This window comes from Vipera berus (assembly GCF_964194415.1).
Source record: "Vipera berus genome assembly, chromosome: 5".
Classification (NCBI taxonomy): Eukaryota; Metazoa; Chordata; class Lepidosauria; order Squamata; family Viperidae; genus Vipera; species Vipera berus.
In genome coordinates, this window is record NC_138207.1 from 15,995,341 (window position 1) to 16,011,682 (window position 16,342).

The window sequence follows — 16,342 nt, forward strand, 5'->3', positions numbered from 1 at the left end:
TAGAAAGTTATTTCTACAAGATTTTGGGGTTGTATGCTGGAGTGGTTTCAGGTGGTTATAGAAGCCACCGGTGATCTTGGGCCAGTCACAACTTCTCAACCTAGTCCACTTTACAGAACTGCTGGTGCCGGAAGAAAGGAAGGAGATGAATTTAACAAAGTATGATGACACCAGGGCCACTTCCACTTCCTCTCCTTTCTTATTTACTAATGAGGTCATGAAGAAATATTAAGGTATTTTTTTCCAGGCCGGCACAAACAAGGTGTTTGAGCCAAATAATATTCACAATATAGACTATTTTAAAATGGTACCACCTTTATCTTAATATGTACATCAAGGATATCTGGAATACTGCCGAATATCGTTTTGATTTCTTCTGGTGCAAGAATAGGGCCTCCGAGCTGTCCTTCCTTTTCCAAAGGGACCTGAAAGACCTGAAGGAAGAAGAAAAAAAAAGTAGGTCAGCAATGTTAGGAAAGCGGTCCGGCCAGTCCACGTGCTCAGCTCTGGATGGAGCTGATAACTCGGACTGTACCCAGAATTAAAAGATTATAGGGTGGTAAAAAAAATGGGAATTAATATTAGCAAATTATACGTGGACTATGGTAGAATGACTGTATTTACATACATGCATTGGTGTTTTGTGTATGTTGGTGGGTCAGACAAAACTTGATAAATTAACTTTCCCATCCCTTTTGTCCCCACGAAAATCTCTCTCTCTCTCTCTTAAAAATATAAATGAATAAATGACCATATCTGTTCCTTAAACAGAAACCAAAAGTATTTTGACAGTGAAGCAGCTCTACTTTAGCAACTGCCTCAGTTAACATGTATGGAAGGGTATGAGAGTTCTCCCTTCTTCCTACAAACCCATCATGTCCCCCCCCCCAATTCATTCCAGGGACTTAGAAGCTCCTCCAGAACAGCACAGAGTGGATTTGAGGTCAAAGAAGGAAGCAAGGAAATTACCATATTCTTCTTCCGTCGTATCTAAGAGGAGACTCTTGAAATATGCACAAGGAATCATCTCTAACTGGTTGCTGCAGTATCAGTCATAACACAAAGTCACTTAAAGCATCAGTTTAAGAAATAACGCAGTAAATGAAGCAACTTACCTGGATTATAGTTGTCAGGATATCTACATAGTTGCTTTCTGTCTGATACAGCTCCTTTGCAACCTGCCACCTGGCGGATTGCTTTGAAGGAAAGGGAGTTGTGTTTTTGGATGGCTTTGCACAAGATTTAGGCGTTTCTGCGAAGGACGGAGAAATACTATGACTCTTTTTTAAAAAAAAAAAACAGGAAACTTACTACGTAAGCTAGGAAACATTCTTAAAATAGAAAGGCCAATTGAAGATGAGCTGGGGCTGAGTACAGTACAAGTTTTAATGACTGCCCAAAACACCAAAAATTGAAGGCAGAGGTCATCTTCAATATCATCAGGTGATGTTGCAGTTATGTCGACTGCTTTCTCTCTGCGAAATAACTGCTGACTATTATATCAGCACCATCGGGGAAAACAACTAGAGAGCTTTGAACTTGTACAATTTGCTGTAAGATTAGTTGCTGGGAATTTTAGATAACGCTATGAATTCCAAATAACATCTAAGTAATGCTTACCTGCTAGCAACCCAAACGTGAAACTGACATTTGAATTTGATTCAGATTACTAGTCAGATCCAATTACCCAACCGTGATTGCCATCAACAGGCATGTATATATATATATATATATATATTGCTGTACTTATAGCCTTTTTGCTGACTGTTGTTCTAACTTCCTGCATTTCATGAGAATCACTGAATCATAGGGCTTGAAGGGATCTCAGAGGTCTTCTAGTCCAACCCTGCCCAAAGCAGGAGACCTTATATCATCCCGGTCAAATGCTTGTCCCATCTATTTTTGAAAACCTCCCGTGATGGAACACTCACAACCCTAGGAAGCAAGCTACTTGCACTGATTAATTGTTCTCACTGTCAGAAAGTTTCTTCTTGCTTCTAAGTTGGTTCTCATTTTTTAATGAATTTCACCCGTTACTTCTTTTCCAGCCCTCTGGTGCCTCAGAAAAGAAGTCAATACCCACTTTTTTGTGACAGCCTCCACAACTTAGCCTCCAAACCCTTTATCACTGAATGCTGGCGCTCCTTGGAAATGCTTAATTTATACATAAAACATCTCCAGGGAGAAAGCTGATTTACAAGTGGATTCTCAAACTGATCCAATGCCCATTCTGAAATTGTCCCTTAAGTTCTGCACTCTAAGCAAACAATCCCTTTCGACCTAAAAACACTGTCAGTCAAACCCACCGTCACCGTGTGAAGTTCTCAGCCTGCTTACAGCTGGAGGTTGTTGACACAAGGCATCTTTCCAAACCGGGATGGAATGGAAGCTGACACGATTTATTTTATGTTCCATTGGCAAAAGAGAATATTTTTGGAGATTCATTTGAGGTGTTCCATTAACTAGGCTTACAGGTATATTACTGCTAGTTGCCTCGGCTGTTTGTTGTAGACTGTCTAAGGAGTTTATGTAACCTTTACAAGAAACATTATCCAAAGAAATACAACTGGAGTTTCTGCAGCATCTCTTCCTCATCCGACTAAGCCTAAGGACATCACAGGTGCCTCTCTCTCTATCTTTCTCCGGGTGCCTCAATTCTAGCCTCTGCCCTGCACAGTTTGAGAAGGAAAAAGCCTGTTACTCATATGGGCAGAACGATCCAGCGGCGTTTTTTTTTCATTGCAAAAATAAAAATATACAAAGATAGTTCCGCAATACCTCCGTTAGCCGTGCTCGACTCCGGGGTGTTAGAAATGTCAAGTAAAGATCCTATGGAAAGGGAATGTTCGGCCGATGGCCGTTTCCGAGGTGGAAAGGGAGACATGTCCGTTTCTCGGGATAGCTGAGCAAGGGTTTCTCTCAAACGCCGTCTCTTCCGGTTGCTGCTGGGAGTATTTAGAGAAAGTAGCGAGGCCGAGGTCTTCAATTCGGGACTCTCTGGCTATAGCGAAAGACAAATGTCTAGATTAGGAACTGTTTCCCTTTTACAGCCCAGCTTCTGTACAGATGATCACTTCTCGCCCTTCAAAGTTATTACCGGTAGTCTTCGACTTACGACCGCAATCGAGCCCCAAATTCCTGTTGCTAAGTGAAACACTTGTCAATTTTTGCCCCGTTTTATGACCTTCCCTGCCGCAGCTGTTAAACAAACCACTACACTTCTTGAGTTAGTCACCCGGCTGTCGCGTGAATCTGACTTTTGCGTTGACTTTGCTTGTCAGAAGGTGGCAAAAGTGAATTACGTGACCCCCACGACACTTGCAACCATCATAAATGTGAGCCCCTGGTCAAGCGTCTGAATTTTGATCACATGACCATGAGGATGCTGCAATGGTCGTAAGTGTGAAAAATGGTCATAAGTCCCATTTTTCAGTGACATTGTAACTTTGAATGGTCACTAAATGAACTCTTGTAAGTTGAAGACTACCTGTATTGTTATTATTTTTCCTTGCAAGTTTAACCCGGGAAACACATTTGAGAGATTTAGGCCTGATTTTGCCAATTCTCCCCCAAATTCTCCATTTTCTTGCATAGCAGCATACCTTTTCAAATAAGTACATTGATTCTCCAGCTCTGGCATCCATCTGTATGCTTCCCCAGAACCACTAGAGGGAGAAAAAATATTTTCTGTCATTTATTCAAGCCGTTGCAATTATCTATCATTCCACAGTTAGGAACAGCTACTGAGCACGGCTTACATTATAAAACCTATAAAAGCCAGAAAATGTTATTAAACAAATGCGTTTAAGAATCCAGGGTACTATATTTAGACTGACCTCTTGCTTTACAACAAAAAGGCTCGGAGATGACTCAAATGGAATATTTTTTACTGTGTTTTCTTCAACTATAAGATGAGTGCAGCGTTCATCACTAACAGGCAAATGCTGTCCCCCTGTGGATGAAAAGTAATCAATTGCCTGTTATTTTATAATTTCTTTTGCAATCTACTGCTATGAACGGCGCATAAAAGGAAATAAAAAAGCTAACTATTGTAAAGAAACATCACGATGTAGTAATGAAACATCAAAGCTAAGATTTGCTCAATGCAGCTATTTAGAAAGGAAGTTACAAAAGAAATGTAAAGCTTATTAGTCTAAGTAGATGTAGACTTTTGACATCCTCTAGTAAGGGAGGTTTGCTCTGTTTATAAACAAAAACTGTACGTAACAATTGCAGCTGATAATAGCTGTCTAAACCAAATACTGTACATAAACATACAGCAAACCCCACTCCCTTCTAGCACTGAAGATGTTACCTAGTCTGGTAATGAAATGCCTGCAAGCAAACAACCAAGTTCAGTGAGCATCAAGAACTCCCAAGAAACGTATGAATCCATGACCAGGAATAGCCATATTGTTACCAGATTTCTTATTATAGAAATCAACTGCTATACTATATAAACATTAAGAATAAATAAAATTTAATAAAACCTCACTCTTGAAATTTGTATACAAAATGTCTACATTGATTGTGGTGTCAGTTACAATGGAAAGTTCGTATGTCTAGGAAAGCCATATTGTAGTAAGGCTGTGGCTTAGAGTGAGACACAAATTTAGCCATAATTTAACAGGACAGGTTGGCTAAAACAAAGAATGGATTAGACCGAATTTTGCACCCATATTTACCTTGCATTTCTGTCATTTCTTCCATGTTCTTTTTCTCTTCATCAGAGAATCCAAGAAAACTTAAAATGCAGTCCTGAAATGGTGGAACTTTAAATTCTTTCCTAAATTCTTCATCGGCAGCACAAAAGTCACTAAAAGAGGGAAAGGACAGAGAGAAAGGAATGAATTTAAGGCAACTGTATTAAATTTTATTTCCTATTATTCTGAAATATTTGCTTTCAAGCTTAAAGAATGCTATGCAAGGCCTTTCTACAGGAAAGATCATACATACATGTCATTTCTTCTCTCCCAAGATCTATAAATCCACTCTGCTTTCATGATTGGAGTGCCAAGACTCACAGCTACCTGCAAATCAAGGGAAGGAACAACCCTTTCACTTAAAAGCACTGTTAACACTTGAATGAAGATACAGATCCATATGCCTATTTCATCTTCTTATCCTTTTTTTGATAAAGCCTTTAAGATTTTTAACAAAAATAGAGTGGCAGGAGATTAAATGAGTCTGGGTTTCAATAAGTCTTAATGATGTAAAAAATTAAAAGGGCAATTTGGGAACAAATCTGTACTTTACAAACAAGTATTACAAATACAACTCAGGTGTTCCTGTCCAACAATTGAGCAATTCAAAAGTAACATCAAATTATAGTGTAGTTTTATGACCACCAGAAGTTTGACATTGTCTCTTCAACCTGCATTTAAATCTCAACTGCACATATAAATTATTGAGAAGATTTTAATTACACTTATAAACAGCTTTATTTAGTTGCAAACCAATATGCTCTAGCTGTTAAAGCAATCAATTAATCCACATAAGAAACATGGAACATAGAACAGTTACAATTCTTCATTTAAGTTTTGAGGACACATTTTCCATTCATTCATTCATTATCTACCATCTCTTATATTTGTATGAGTCACAGTAACACTATTATGCAGCCTTACATAAAGTTAACATATATCTTTTTTTAAAGAAAACAATTATTTGATATACTGCAAATGGAAAGCCAATCACATAAAATACAAATTTGCTCATTAAAGGCATTTAAATAACAGCACACTGTAAACAAATGTATTTTACTGGGGAAAAAAGTCCAAAAAACAAAACAAAACAGGATTACAACCCAATTATGAGATGCCCCTTGTCCACAGCCAATTCTTAGGCACTGGCTTGCTATATATTTTCTATATTAGGGTATTTGCTGCATTTTTCTGAAGGATAGCTTGCCCCTGCTGGATTACAAGCGATCAAATTATCAAATTAACATACAAATTCTATTCAATTTTTCAAACATGCTACAAAATATTAGCATGCCATGTAGCAATATTATAACTAGCAGCGTTAAATGATTCTTGCACTGTTCAATGTAATGCTCATGACCACTTTTAACTGCACAAAATGTGTTTTAGACACTATCAGAAGAGTTGCAAAAGAAGCCTTATTTTCCCTTCCTCACAATCATAGAGTTGATCAGAAGGAAGAAAGACTCTAAGCAAGATTCCCTCATTCATAAAAGTAGAAGCTATTTATGTCAAAATACAGAGTATTGGAAATGTTTCATGGCTGTACTCACATATGAGGCTTATAGATAAATATCACTGCAGATGGCATCCACTGATCAAAAGTCTATTTCTGTATCCCCTTGCTGCTTTCACTATTAGACCCTGAATTCAAAACCCATTCATTGCTTCAAAACCTTAAATTACAGAAATATATTTCTTTTTTTAAAAAAAAACTTGTGGTGTTTGTTGTTATCCACAATGAACCAAATAAATATTCTGATATCTTCAAAAAGAAAATCTTCACTTAAACCCTTAATGGAAATTTGAAATTCACTTACTCTGAATTTGTCTCCTTGTGTAGAGTTGGCCACCAGATGTGTAACTTTGGAACTGAAGTCCCGCCGAATAATCCCTCCCATGTGATGAACCAAGGTCACCAATTTAACCTAAAAGCAAAATTGGAGTACAGTTGAACATGTTGAAATAAAATTGCTGCTGGACAAGGCAAGGATGTCATTTACACTTCAGAGTAATTTCTCTTGCTGGTTTACCTAGATCAGGGGTAGGCAACCTTGGCTCTTTTATGACTCGTGGACTTCAATTCCCAGAATTCCTGAGCCAGCCATGCTGAGGGAAAAGGGAAAGGTTTCCAAGCTGAGCCATGCTGGCTCAAGGAATTCTGGGAGCTGAAGCTCACGAGTCATAAAAGAGCCAAGATTGCCTACCACTGACCTAGATAAACTTAAGCTTCACAACAGCTGTACAATTCAGTCTGAATTCCTACATCATCTTAAATCATGGCTTCTTTAGTGACAATTTGACTAAATCACAAATTGGCTTGATTTATACGCTTTACAAATTACAATTGCCAAATACACAAGTATGTTAAAGCCAAACTCAAAACAAAATGATGTTTGTCTTTATGTGAAAAGTTAACCCTTTTATAATCTAATGAATATTATCAATTGAATTTTAAAAAAAATTGAATGGAATCTAAAATCCATGTCCGCCTTCTGTAAGCCCAACAAATTAATTTTTTATCCATTTCAAATGAATGTGTTAGATCACATCGATCTAATGAAAGACTCAGGGGTTCTCTGTTTCCAAATTCTGAAGCTCTGCTCTAGTACCAGATAAGGCCAAGCTTGAAGATAATGTCTAAATATTAACTAATAGCCCAATTGTTCACATCAAACATATTAGTAAAAATTGGCAAAAAGAAAACATTCTTACCAGTTCATCTTTCTTCCTGAATCCTGTGAAGCATAACACAAGATTCACCATATTTGTGCAGTACAATGGACGACACACGAAGGGTAGAGGCTAAAAGGAAATCTGATTAATACCATTTCCAAAATTTTCAATGTTTTATTTATTAAACTTATTTTAACCAAAAAAAGCCACAATCAAAAGCCTCTTTGATATAGTGCAATTGCAGGGCCTTAAGAAAATAGGACTCTGAATTCAGGAGGGATAATACTAATACCAATACTAATAACAGCAACAATTTATTAGACTTGTATGCCACTTGACTCTTCGGATATATTCCAAAGAAGACCCTTGAAAAGTTTTAATCCTAGGCTGTCACAAGACCATTGTATTCTCTCAAATAGGCTGAATTCAAGCACATGGTGTTTTATAGATAATGAGTACTTTGTATTTTGCAAAGAAAAAAACGGACAGTGCCAACTTTTTAACACATGTCTGATGTGGCTTCCATTTGCTTTTCCCAAAGACAAATTAGCTGTTGGGTTTGCATCAATTGCCAGTTCCAGGCTAGACTCAAGGACAGTCCATGGAAAGCATCTGACAAGACAGAAGTTAGCAGCATAGGCCCCACCATTTTAAGGTCATTTTCTTCCCGTAAAAGACAAAGTTGCTATTTCAACCAAAGCCAACCAAAATTGTTCCTGACTGTAACCTCAGTCCGTGAAATCAGAAGAGGCTCTGATTCGGAAGCCTCAAGGAAAAAAAACTGAACTTATTCAGAACAGGGAAAATCTATCCTTATGACTCCTGACAATATGCAGTACATCATCTTGCTTGGATTCAATTTCATTTTGATATCTCTCATCCAGCCCATTACAGACATTAGCCAAGCATTCTGAGTACCATGTCATTATTTGAAGATTTCAGAGAAGTACAGTGAGTGTCATCAGCCAACTGACAGCACCCAACTCCATACTCCTAATAATCTCTCCCAGCAGGCTCACTTAAATGCTAAAAAATACTGGAAAGAATGAAGCCTTGAGGGATGCAATATAATAGCATGTCCTCAGAAGCCCATTTCTGCCTATAGAAAGTGCTAGAATAGAAGGTGTTTTGTATGGTATGAAGCATCTCAAAGAGAAATGTGTTTCTCACACACCCCAAAAAGATGAATCATACTGACATTGTAGAGCAAGGACCTCATTGCAGCAAATTACATTCAATTCACACAGCCCCAGCAGCAAAGTTACTAAATATTTTTCAAAGCTCATGTTATTAGACATTTGGAGACATTATCATTTTTCATAAATAACTGTAGTTTTTTTGAACAAATACTGATGTCTATTCAGTACTTTTGATGACTTGCTAGAGTTCATTATATTTCCATACTGGTAGTTCTAGTGTAGTTTTGCTATTTCTGCTTATGCGTAAATTATTTTAAATATGCTTCTAATAAGAATAGCAGTACGTTCAAGTAAAAAAAAGTGTTTTTAATTCAATGACAGGAAAAGCTATCAACCGTATTCGCAAGATATATAAAATATATTTTAAAAGGTAGCAATTCCCATGTACTTTTATTTTCTTACCTCGGCTTTTTTAGCACACTGAAATACCACTGGAGGCCCAAGGATCCTGCAGTCTGCCTTGTACAAGTTACTAAAAATGGGACCTTCAAAGTCTGATAGTACAAAGACAGCCTCAACATCCGGTGATTCAGAGTCATCATACGTTTTCATAAATTCCATCTTTATGTAAGACACTTTAATATCCTGCATTGTTTCAATATAAATATATATTTATAAATAACACATGTTATTTATAGCAATAGCACTTAAATTTATATACCGCTTCATAGTGCTTTACAGCCCTCTCTTTACAGCATATTGCCCCCAACAATCTGGGTCCTCAATTTACCAGCCTCGGAGTCAACCTTGAACTGGTCAGGATCGAACTCCTGACAGTGGGAATGCAGTGTTAGCCTACAATACTGCGTTCTAACTATGGCTCTTGTAGGTTTTCTATGCTGTTCCCCCAATGAAAGATCTAACTAGGCTTCTGAGTGCCGAGCTGTGGGACAAACACAAACATATGACTTATTTTTTCCCCCAAATAGAAACAAGACCTATCTAATTTAAATTCTCCATCATCAGTATAAGAATCATCAATTTTTACAGTTTTGTAAAATCTGAAACCAAAGCAGGCATGTGAGCAACTTCAAAGCAGATCGGTGCTTCTGTTCAACTGTTTCCACAGGGTACCATTCATTTCTACCATGCCTTTCATTTATCCTTCTACTAAGTTTTGATAGTAGTGGCCTCCCTCTCTACTCCAATCCCAAATAGTGCAACATGCTGCATGCAAACAGACACCCTTTTTCCCAATATTGTATGGATAAACTTATTATTTTTCTTCTGGTTCACCAGAAATAGTTTTCATTATCTTATAAATGGAACTTCCATTGTCTTAAAGCTGCATAGGAAAGGAGAACTTCAGTATGAGAACAACACAGTAAATCAGAGTTTCAGCTGCAGGGATTTTACTACTATCAACAAACAAATTCACAAACCTCTAAGGCTGTTACAAGTTTTTCACATCTTGCAGCTTCCTGAACTAAAATCACCTTGGTTTCAATTGGGGGTATTTCCTCTGTTGAGAAAGGAAGGAAATCATCAGCCTACAGAAAACTTCAAGGGTTAAAGAAAGGAAAGTGAAGAAACTGGGAAAAAACAGGTGATTTGTCTACTACATACATCCTAGAAACAAAATCCCTGTGTCCAAGTTTCCTGAAAAGCAAATTTATTAAGTTTAAGTTTATTGAATTTATATACCACCCTTTTCCTGTAGGACTCAGGGCGGTTTACAAGGTATTTAAAAATGTCAATACAATACAAAAGTTAAAAACAAAACAGAAATCATATTTTTGTGGACTACTGTACATTTTAACCAATTGGGTGCAGATTGCAATAGGCCGTTTTTAAAGTGAGCAATCAGAAGAATCATCACTACTCTACATAGACATTGGGTTATATGAGCCGTTGGTCTCTTTCATATGAAACAGAATTATGTAATGCAAGGATGCTTTACATTTTTAATGAATTAAGGAAACTATCCATGAAAAACAATAAGAAATCAAAGGTGCTTTTTCAAGAAGCAACTGGACTTTCTTTGTTTTTCCTTGAAAACATTTTGCTTCTCATCCAAGAATCTTCTTTAGCTCTTTGAACTTCTTGGAACTCTTCAACTTCTTGAGACTTTTTGAAACTCTTCCATTCTTCTTGGAAATCATTCCAGAAGCTTCTCCAGCTCTTTGAACTGAAGAAGCTTCTAGGATGAGGAAGGAAAAACAAAGAAAGTCCAATTGCCTCTTGAAAAGCTACCTTTGAGACAGCCAAGACTGAATGACTGAGAATCTCTATAGACAATAAGAAATCAGTTTTCAAATACAACAACCAGTAATGATTTTACCCAAACCCCTACATACTTAAAGGAATTGTTATTAGCTGTTCTCAATAACTATACTATACTCAGGTTTTAATGCACTCAGTAAGTTGAGATCAGATTCAGGAACAAGTAACAATATGAGCAAACGTTTTCAGATTAGTCCTTCCACTTCTGTGAATATTTATCTATATTATACTTACATCTATATAGTTTGCACCATTCTGGAGTAACGCAGATCACAAGTTTAAAGTGACCATCTTCTTATCACCTTAGTACTTGCACCCATATCCTTAGCTTTATTTATTTGGAAAATTGATATAGCTGCCTGTCTTAAATACATAACTGGGCAGCACATAATCCACATTTAAATAATATAAAAACCTCTATAACCAAATAAAATAATCCAGTTGAGGAAAACAATAACCAAGATATTTCTTTAAAAAAAACATATATTTTGGGCTCCCCTAACATCCCAGCCCTAATACTTAAGGGGAAAGCAATGTTTTAATCATCTCCCTGAAGGCTAAGAGTGTCAGGGCTATCCAGACCTCGGGGAGGGGAATGTTTCATAGACAGGAGCTTTGACAGGGAACACTTCTCCTTGGATACACAAGATGGCACTGTATGATAAACGGGGACTTGGAGTATGTCCATCCTGTTCAGTCTAGCAGAACAGACAGAAAATCAGATACACAGTTCTGCGAATAACCTGAATTCGTGCTATGTAAGGCTGTAAAGGTGATAACCGGCATCTTGAATTGCATCTGGAAGGATACTGGAAACCAATGCAGCTCAAGCTGCAAATGATGTTGCATAAATGAACTTTGGAGCACCTCAGACTGCGTGTCCCACTGTGTTGTGCAATAGTTAAAAGTTTCCAAGTTTTTCTTCAAGAGCAATTCCACAAAGAACACAGGACAGTATAATCCAGCTGGAAGTGGTTAAGGAATTAGTGACAGGGATCTGAGCTTCCCAATTCAGAAACAGGTGCAACTGGGGCACAAGACCAATCCATGATATAAGCCTGCCTTATATTGAAATTCAGTTCTAGAAACCTGTAGGATGCACACGTCTGCCAATACTTTGCAAGCAACGTTCGGACACACTGAATTAAACCATACTGCCTGGTGCTACCATGAGAGGACCTACAGAGGTTTTCCTCCCAAGTCTTTTGTTCATGAAAAGGGATTACCAGAGTTCCTAGCTGGTCCACACTCAGCCAAATAATTTTGAATAAGGAGCAAACAAACTACAGGTAGTCCTCAACTGTTCGTTTAGTGACTGTTCAAAATTACAACGGCACTGAAAAATGTAACCTATGACCGTTTTTCAGAGTTACGACCTTTGCACATGACCTCCACATGATCATGTGATCAAAATTCAGATGCTTGGCAACTGGTTCATATTTATGACTGTTGCTGCGTCCCAAGGTCATGTGATCACCTTTTGCGATCTTCTGATAAGCAAAGTCAGTGGGGAAACCACAATCACTTAACAACCTGGGTTACTAATGTATCAATGGGAGTGATGCACTTAACAACTGTAACAAGAAAGGTTGTAAAATGGGGCAAACTCACTTAACAAATGTCTCACTTAGCAACAGAAATTTGGGGCTCAATTATGGTAGTACGTCGAGGACTACCTATAGTATTGCATCGGAAATGTGCATTGTTATTTCTAGTGAGCTGCAGAAACCTTTGCAATGAGCTATTAATCATCCACAGACCAGGATCAACTCAGTTAAATGCATTGCATCATTTGCTCCTGAAGCGGAAGGAAGAGTTATTCTTAGCTCCATTATTCATCTGGCACAAGCCTTCAAGAAAAGACTTAAGTGTTCCTGTTGACATTTTTCAAACCTTTTAGTTCTACTTGTAGAACTAGACTTTCTGGTTTAGTTCTTTAGAACTTTTAACTTTTTTGGGGGTGGGGGGCAGGCTAAGCAAAAAAGCAGCAAATTTTTCAAAACGGCAATAGTTGGTGCAGACTCCTCTCGGAGACCCGTTCTCAAGAAAGGTGGTTTGCAGGAGGAAAGAATTGGTCTCACTGCAGTGGTTGTCCTCTGTGCTGGATACCACAGGGTAGGGGGGACTTTCTGCTGAGCCAGTTTTAAGGAAGCATTCAAGACAGGGTTCCTAGGATTGACAGGCTGCTTGGGAAAACCACTTCTCTTCTTGGTTTGAACTGCCAGCTTCGGACAGCACCAGAGTCCAAAAGCTCTGTGTTCCTTGTTTGAGCTATTCTTAGTGTAAGGCCTAAGTAGTGCGTCTTATCCACTCAGTGGTTCAGTGTGAGGCCTCCAATCCTCTCCTGCACTGCTGAGATTAGAGGTCCTTGTGCTCTTTGAACTTGGTTGTCTTCTTGCAGATGTTTCATTATTCAAATACTGTAGGTAACATCATCAGTACTCGTGAAATTGTTCCAAGAGTCTTGTAAAACGTGTTTCATATTTTGCATTACATTTATTAGAATCTTTCTAGATTTCACCATCTTTACCCATTGAATAGCAAGCCCGGACAGAGAAAGCTTGTTAGTGAAATATTTTATGGAACATATCCATTCACAGATCACCCAGCCATCCTCCCCCACTGATTCCTCTTAACTGAAGAAAACAATTCAGTTATGGCATGTATCTATGATTTAATATCTAAGTTGCCTTTCTATTGCTATTTATTATTTTTACGGAAGTTCGTAGCACCTTAAGGTTCCATTCTGATGCCAAAAAGAAAAATAGAAGCCTTTTACTTTGATAAATAAATGCAACGTATAAGCTTGTGGGAAGACAGAGTACATTATGATTTTTATTGTATTCATGCCTAGGGACATTGGTTTCTATTATAAATAAATTACAAACAAACGTGCATTTGAATGTTTACATCCCATGCACTAAACACATGCAGAAAGAACCACTAGCCTAAAAGTACAGTGTGGGGAGAAGAATACACTAAAATAAAAATCTACATTACCTTTACAGTCAGAAGCATCAGGGGTGAATACATTTTCCTTGGAATTTTCTATAATTTTTGAGTCCAGAACAGAAGAATCTGCCAAGAGGCTTTTCCTTGTATCAGACATGAATGTAGTGTTCTCAGTCATGGTCAAAATGGCATCTCTGTTCTACAGCTACACGAGAAACATCCAATTCAAAAATATGACAATAAGTAATCTATTTAAGATGGTTAGCAACACCGTAATTTTGAGGATTCTCACATTTCATTACTAAGGTTTTCTCTTCACAACCAGTATCAAAGAATCCTCCCCCACCCCATTTTATATTTCTACTGCTACTGACTGCTGTTTCCATTCAAGTCTCCATTACAATATGGAGACTCCAATAGGATTCCTAAGATATGCAGAATTTCTCAGCTGAACAATTACCTATTAAATAAGGGGAAAGGCAGAATTAAAGGTAATATTTAAATGTGTCTGGGAAGACATGTATCTTCATAACTTACAATTACTGAGATTGTAGTGCTGCCAAAAAAATGTAGATAACCCAGCTGAAGGAAATTATATGGCCCCCTGGAATTCATCACCCATAGAACTGGCAGAATAGCCCAGAATAAAGCAAGGATATGCCATTGATATAGAAAGGCAATCACTTGCCAGCTCCATGGAAGAGTATAATCAGACTTGGTACAGGCTAAAAAAGGGCTCTCAAATATTCTGAAGCATACATACAACATATAACCTCTAATAGTGGACCACTGGTAAAGGGAAACAATTTATTAAGACTGAAATTGACCTACTGCTTTTATTTTGAAGCTATAGCTAAAAATCATTTCTTAAAAAAAATAGGTTTAGAGTCATCATTTTATCTCAGAATGAAGTATTTTCATAATGTAAAAAGGACAATTTTTATTGTGTTTTTCAAGTAGAACTGCAGATACCATGTTTTGCTAAATACAAGCTCAACTTTTTAGCTATAAATGGTCTGCCCAATATAAAACAAGTGTGTAATTGATCTGATGGAGGATAATTTCTCAGTACAATATTTCTTGCTCTACTATAACAGTAGAATACAAAACATGGTTTTTCAAATTACCCTAAGCCTTAACAAACGTTTAGTCAATTAAACAAAACCCCAGGAGTTTTATGTAAAAAAGATGTCGAGACTCTAGAAAGGGTACAGAGAAGAGCAACAAAGATTATTGGGGGACTGGAGGCTAAAACATATAGGGAACGGTTGCTGGAATTGGGTATGTGTAGTTTAATGAAGAGAAGGGTGAGGGGTGACATGATAGCAGTCTTCCAATATCTCAGGGGCTGCCACAAAGAAGAGGGAGTCAAGCTATTCTCCAAAGCACCTGAAAGCAGGACAAGAAGCAATGGATGGAAACTAGTCAAGGAGAGAAGCAACCTAGAACTAAGGAGAAACTTCCTGACAGTTAGAACAATTAACCAGTGGAACAACCTTCCTCCAGAGGTGGTGAATGCTCCAACACTGGAGGTTTTTAAGAAGAGACTGGACAGCCATTTGCCTGAAATGGTATAAGGTTTCCTGCCTGAGCAGGGGGTTGGACTAGATGACCTCCAAGGTCCCTTCCAACTTTTATTATTATTATTATTATTATTATTATTATTATTATTATTATTATTATTATTATTATTATTATTATTATTATTATTATTATCTATTTTATTAATTTTTATCCTGTCATTTATTTTTGGTCAACTCAATGTATCAAATCAACAGATTAAAACCCTACATGGAAAAAAAGATGCCAAAAAGTTAAAACTGGCTTTTGAATAGGTTGAGGAACATGAGGCAATATTGCTGATGCACACCGGATAATTTACAAAGCCAAAGAATACTAAAAAGAATCAGTATGTGCTTCATTGACTGTGGAAAGTTTTTGATTGTATTGATTGTGTCAAACTGCAGAAAGTGCTCAGAAAAGTAGGAATCCCAGACATATCATTATCCTCATGAACAAGTCAAGAAGCCACTGTACATCAGAACAGGAAAAAACAGACTGGCTCGAAGTTGGCAAAAGGGTTGGTTAAGGCTCTCACTCTGAGAGCTGAGTGTAACAAAATTTCATTTTAACATACTGTATGCTGATTAGTGTACATTTAAAGTGACAATAAAGTTATTCTACTCTGTATAAGGTAAAGGTTCCCCCGCACATGCTAGTCGTTTCCGACTCTAGGGGCCGGTGCTCATCTCCGTTTCAAAGCCGAAGAGCCAGCGCTTGTCCGAGGACATCTCCGTGGTCATGTGGCTGGCATGACTAGACGCCAAAGGTGCACGGAACGCTGTTACCTTCCCACCGTAGTGGTCCCTATTTTTCTACTTGCATTTTTACGTGCTTTCGAACTGCTAGGTTGGCAGAAGCTGGGACGAGTAACAGGCGCTCACTCTGTTACGCGGCACTCGGGATTCGACCCGCCAAACTGCCGACCTTCCGATCGACAAGCTCAGCGTCCTAACCCACTGAGCCACCGCGTCCCTCTACTCTGTATACACAACCCTTAGTTATTCACACTATTTCCTGAAGATATTA

At 37.9% G+C, this 16,342-nt stretch overlaps 1 protein-coding gene across 1 annotated transcript in view; it reads right to left on the reverse strand.

Annotated features, from left to right (window-relative positions):
- The window catches only part of ECT2 (epithelial cell transforming 2), a gene marked incomplete at both ends in the record, with an annotated part of 46,326 nt that extends 32,395 nt beyond the window's left edge, over positions 1–13,931 (reverse strand). The window contains 12 exons of the mRNA XM_081330127.1: positions 315–434; positions 1,116–1,252; positions 2,779–3,001; positions 3,603–3,665; positions 3,837–3,952; positions 4,686–4,816; positions 4,957–5,030; positions 6,524–6,631; positions 7,419–7,508; positions 8,981–9,163; positions 9,961–10,040; positions 13,802–13,931. Coding sequence (XP_081186253.1) covers positions 315–434; positions 1,116–1,252; positions 2,779–3,001; positions 3,603–3,665; positions 3,837–3,952; positions 4,686–4,816; positions 4,957–5,030; positions 6,524–6,631; positions 7,419–7,508; positions 8,981–9,163; positions 9,961–10,040; positions 13,802–13,931 — 1,455 coding nt within the window. The remainder of the gene's footprint in view (positions 1–314; positions 435–1,115; positions 1,253–2,778; positions 3,002–3,602; positions 3,666–3,836; positions 3,953–4,685; positions 4,817–4,956; positions 5,031–6,523; positions 6,632–7,418; positions 7,509–8,980; positions 9,164–9,960; positions 10,041–13,801) is intronic.
- Between the last annotated feature and the right edge of the window lie 2,411 nt (positions 13,932–16,342).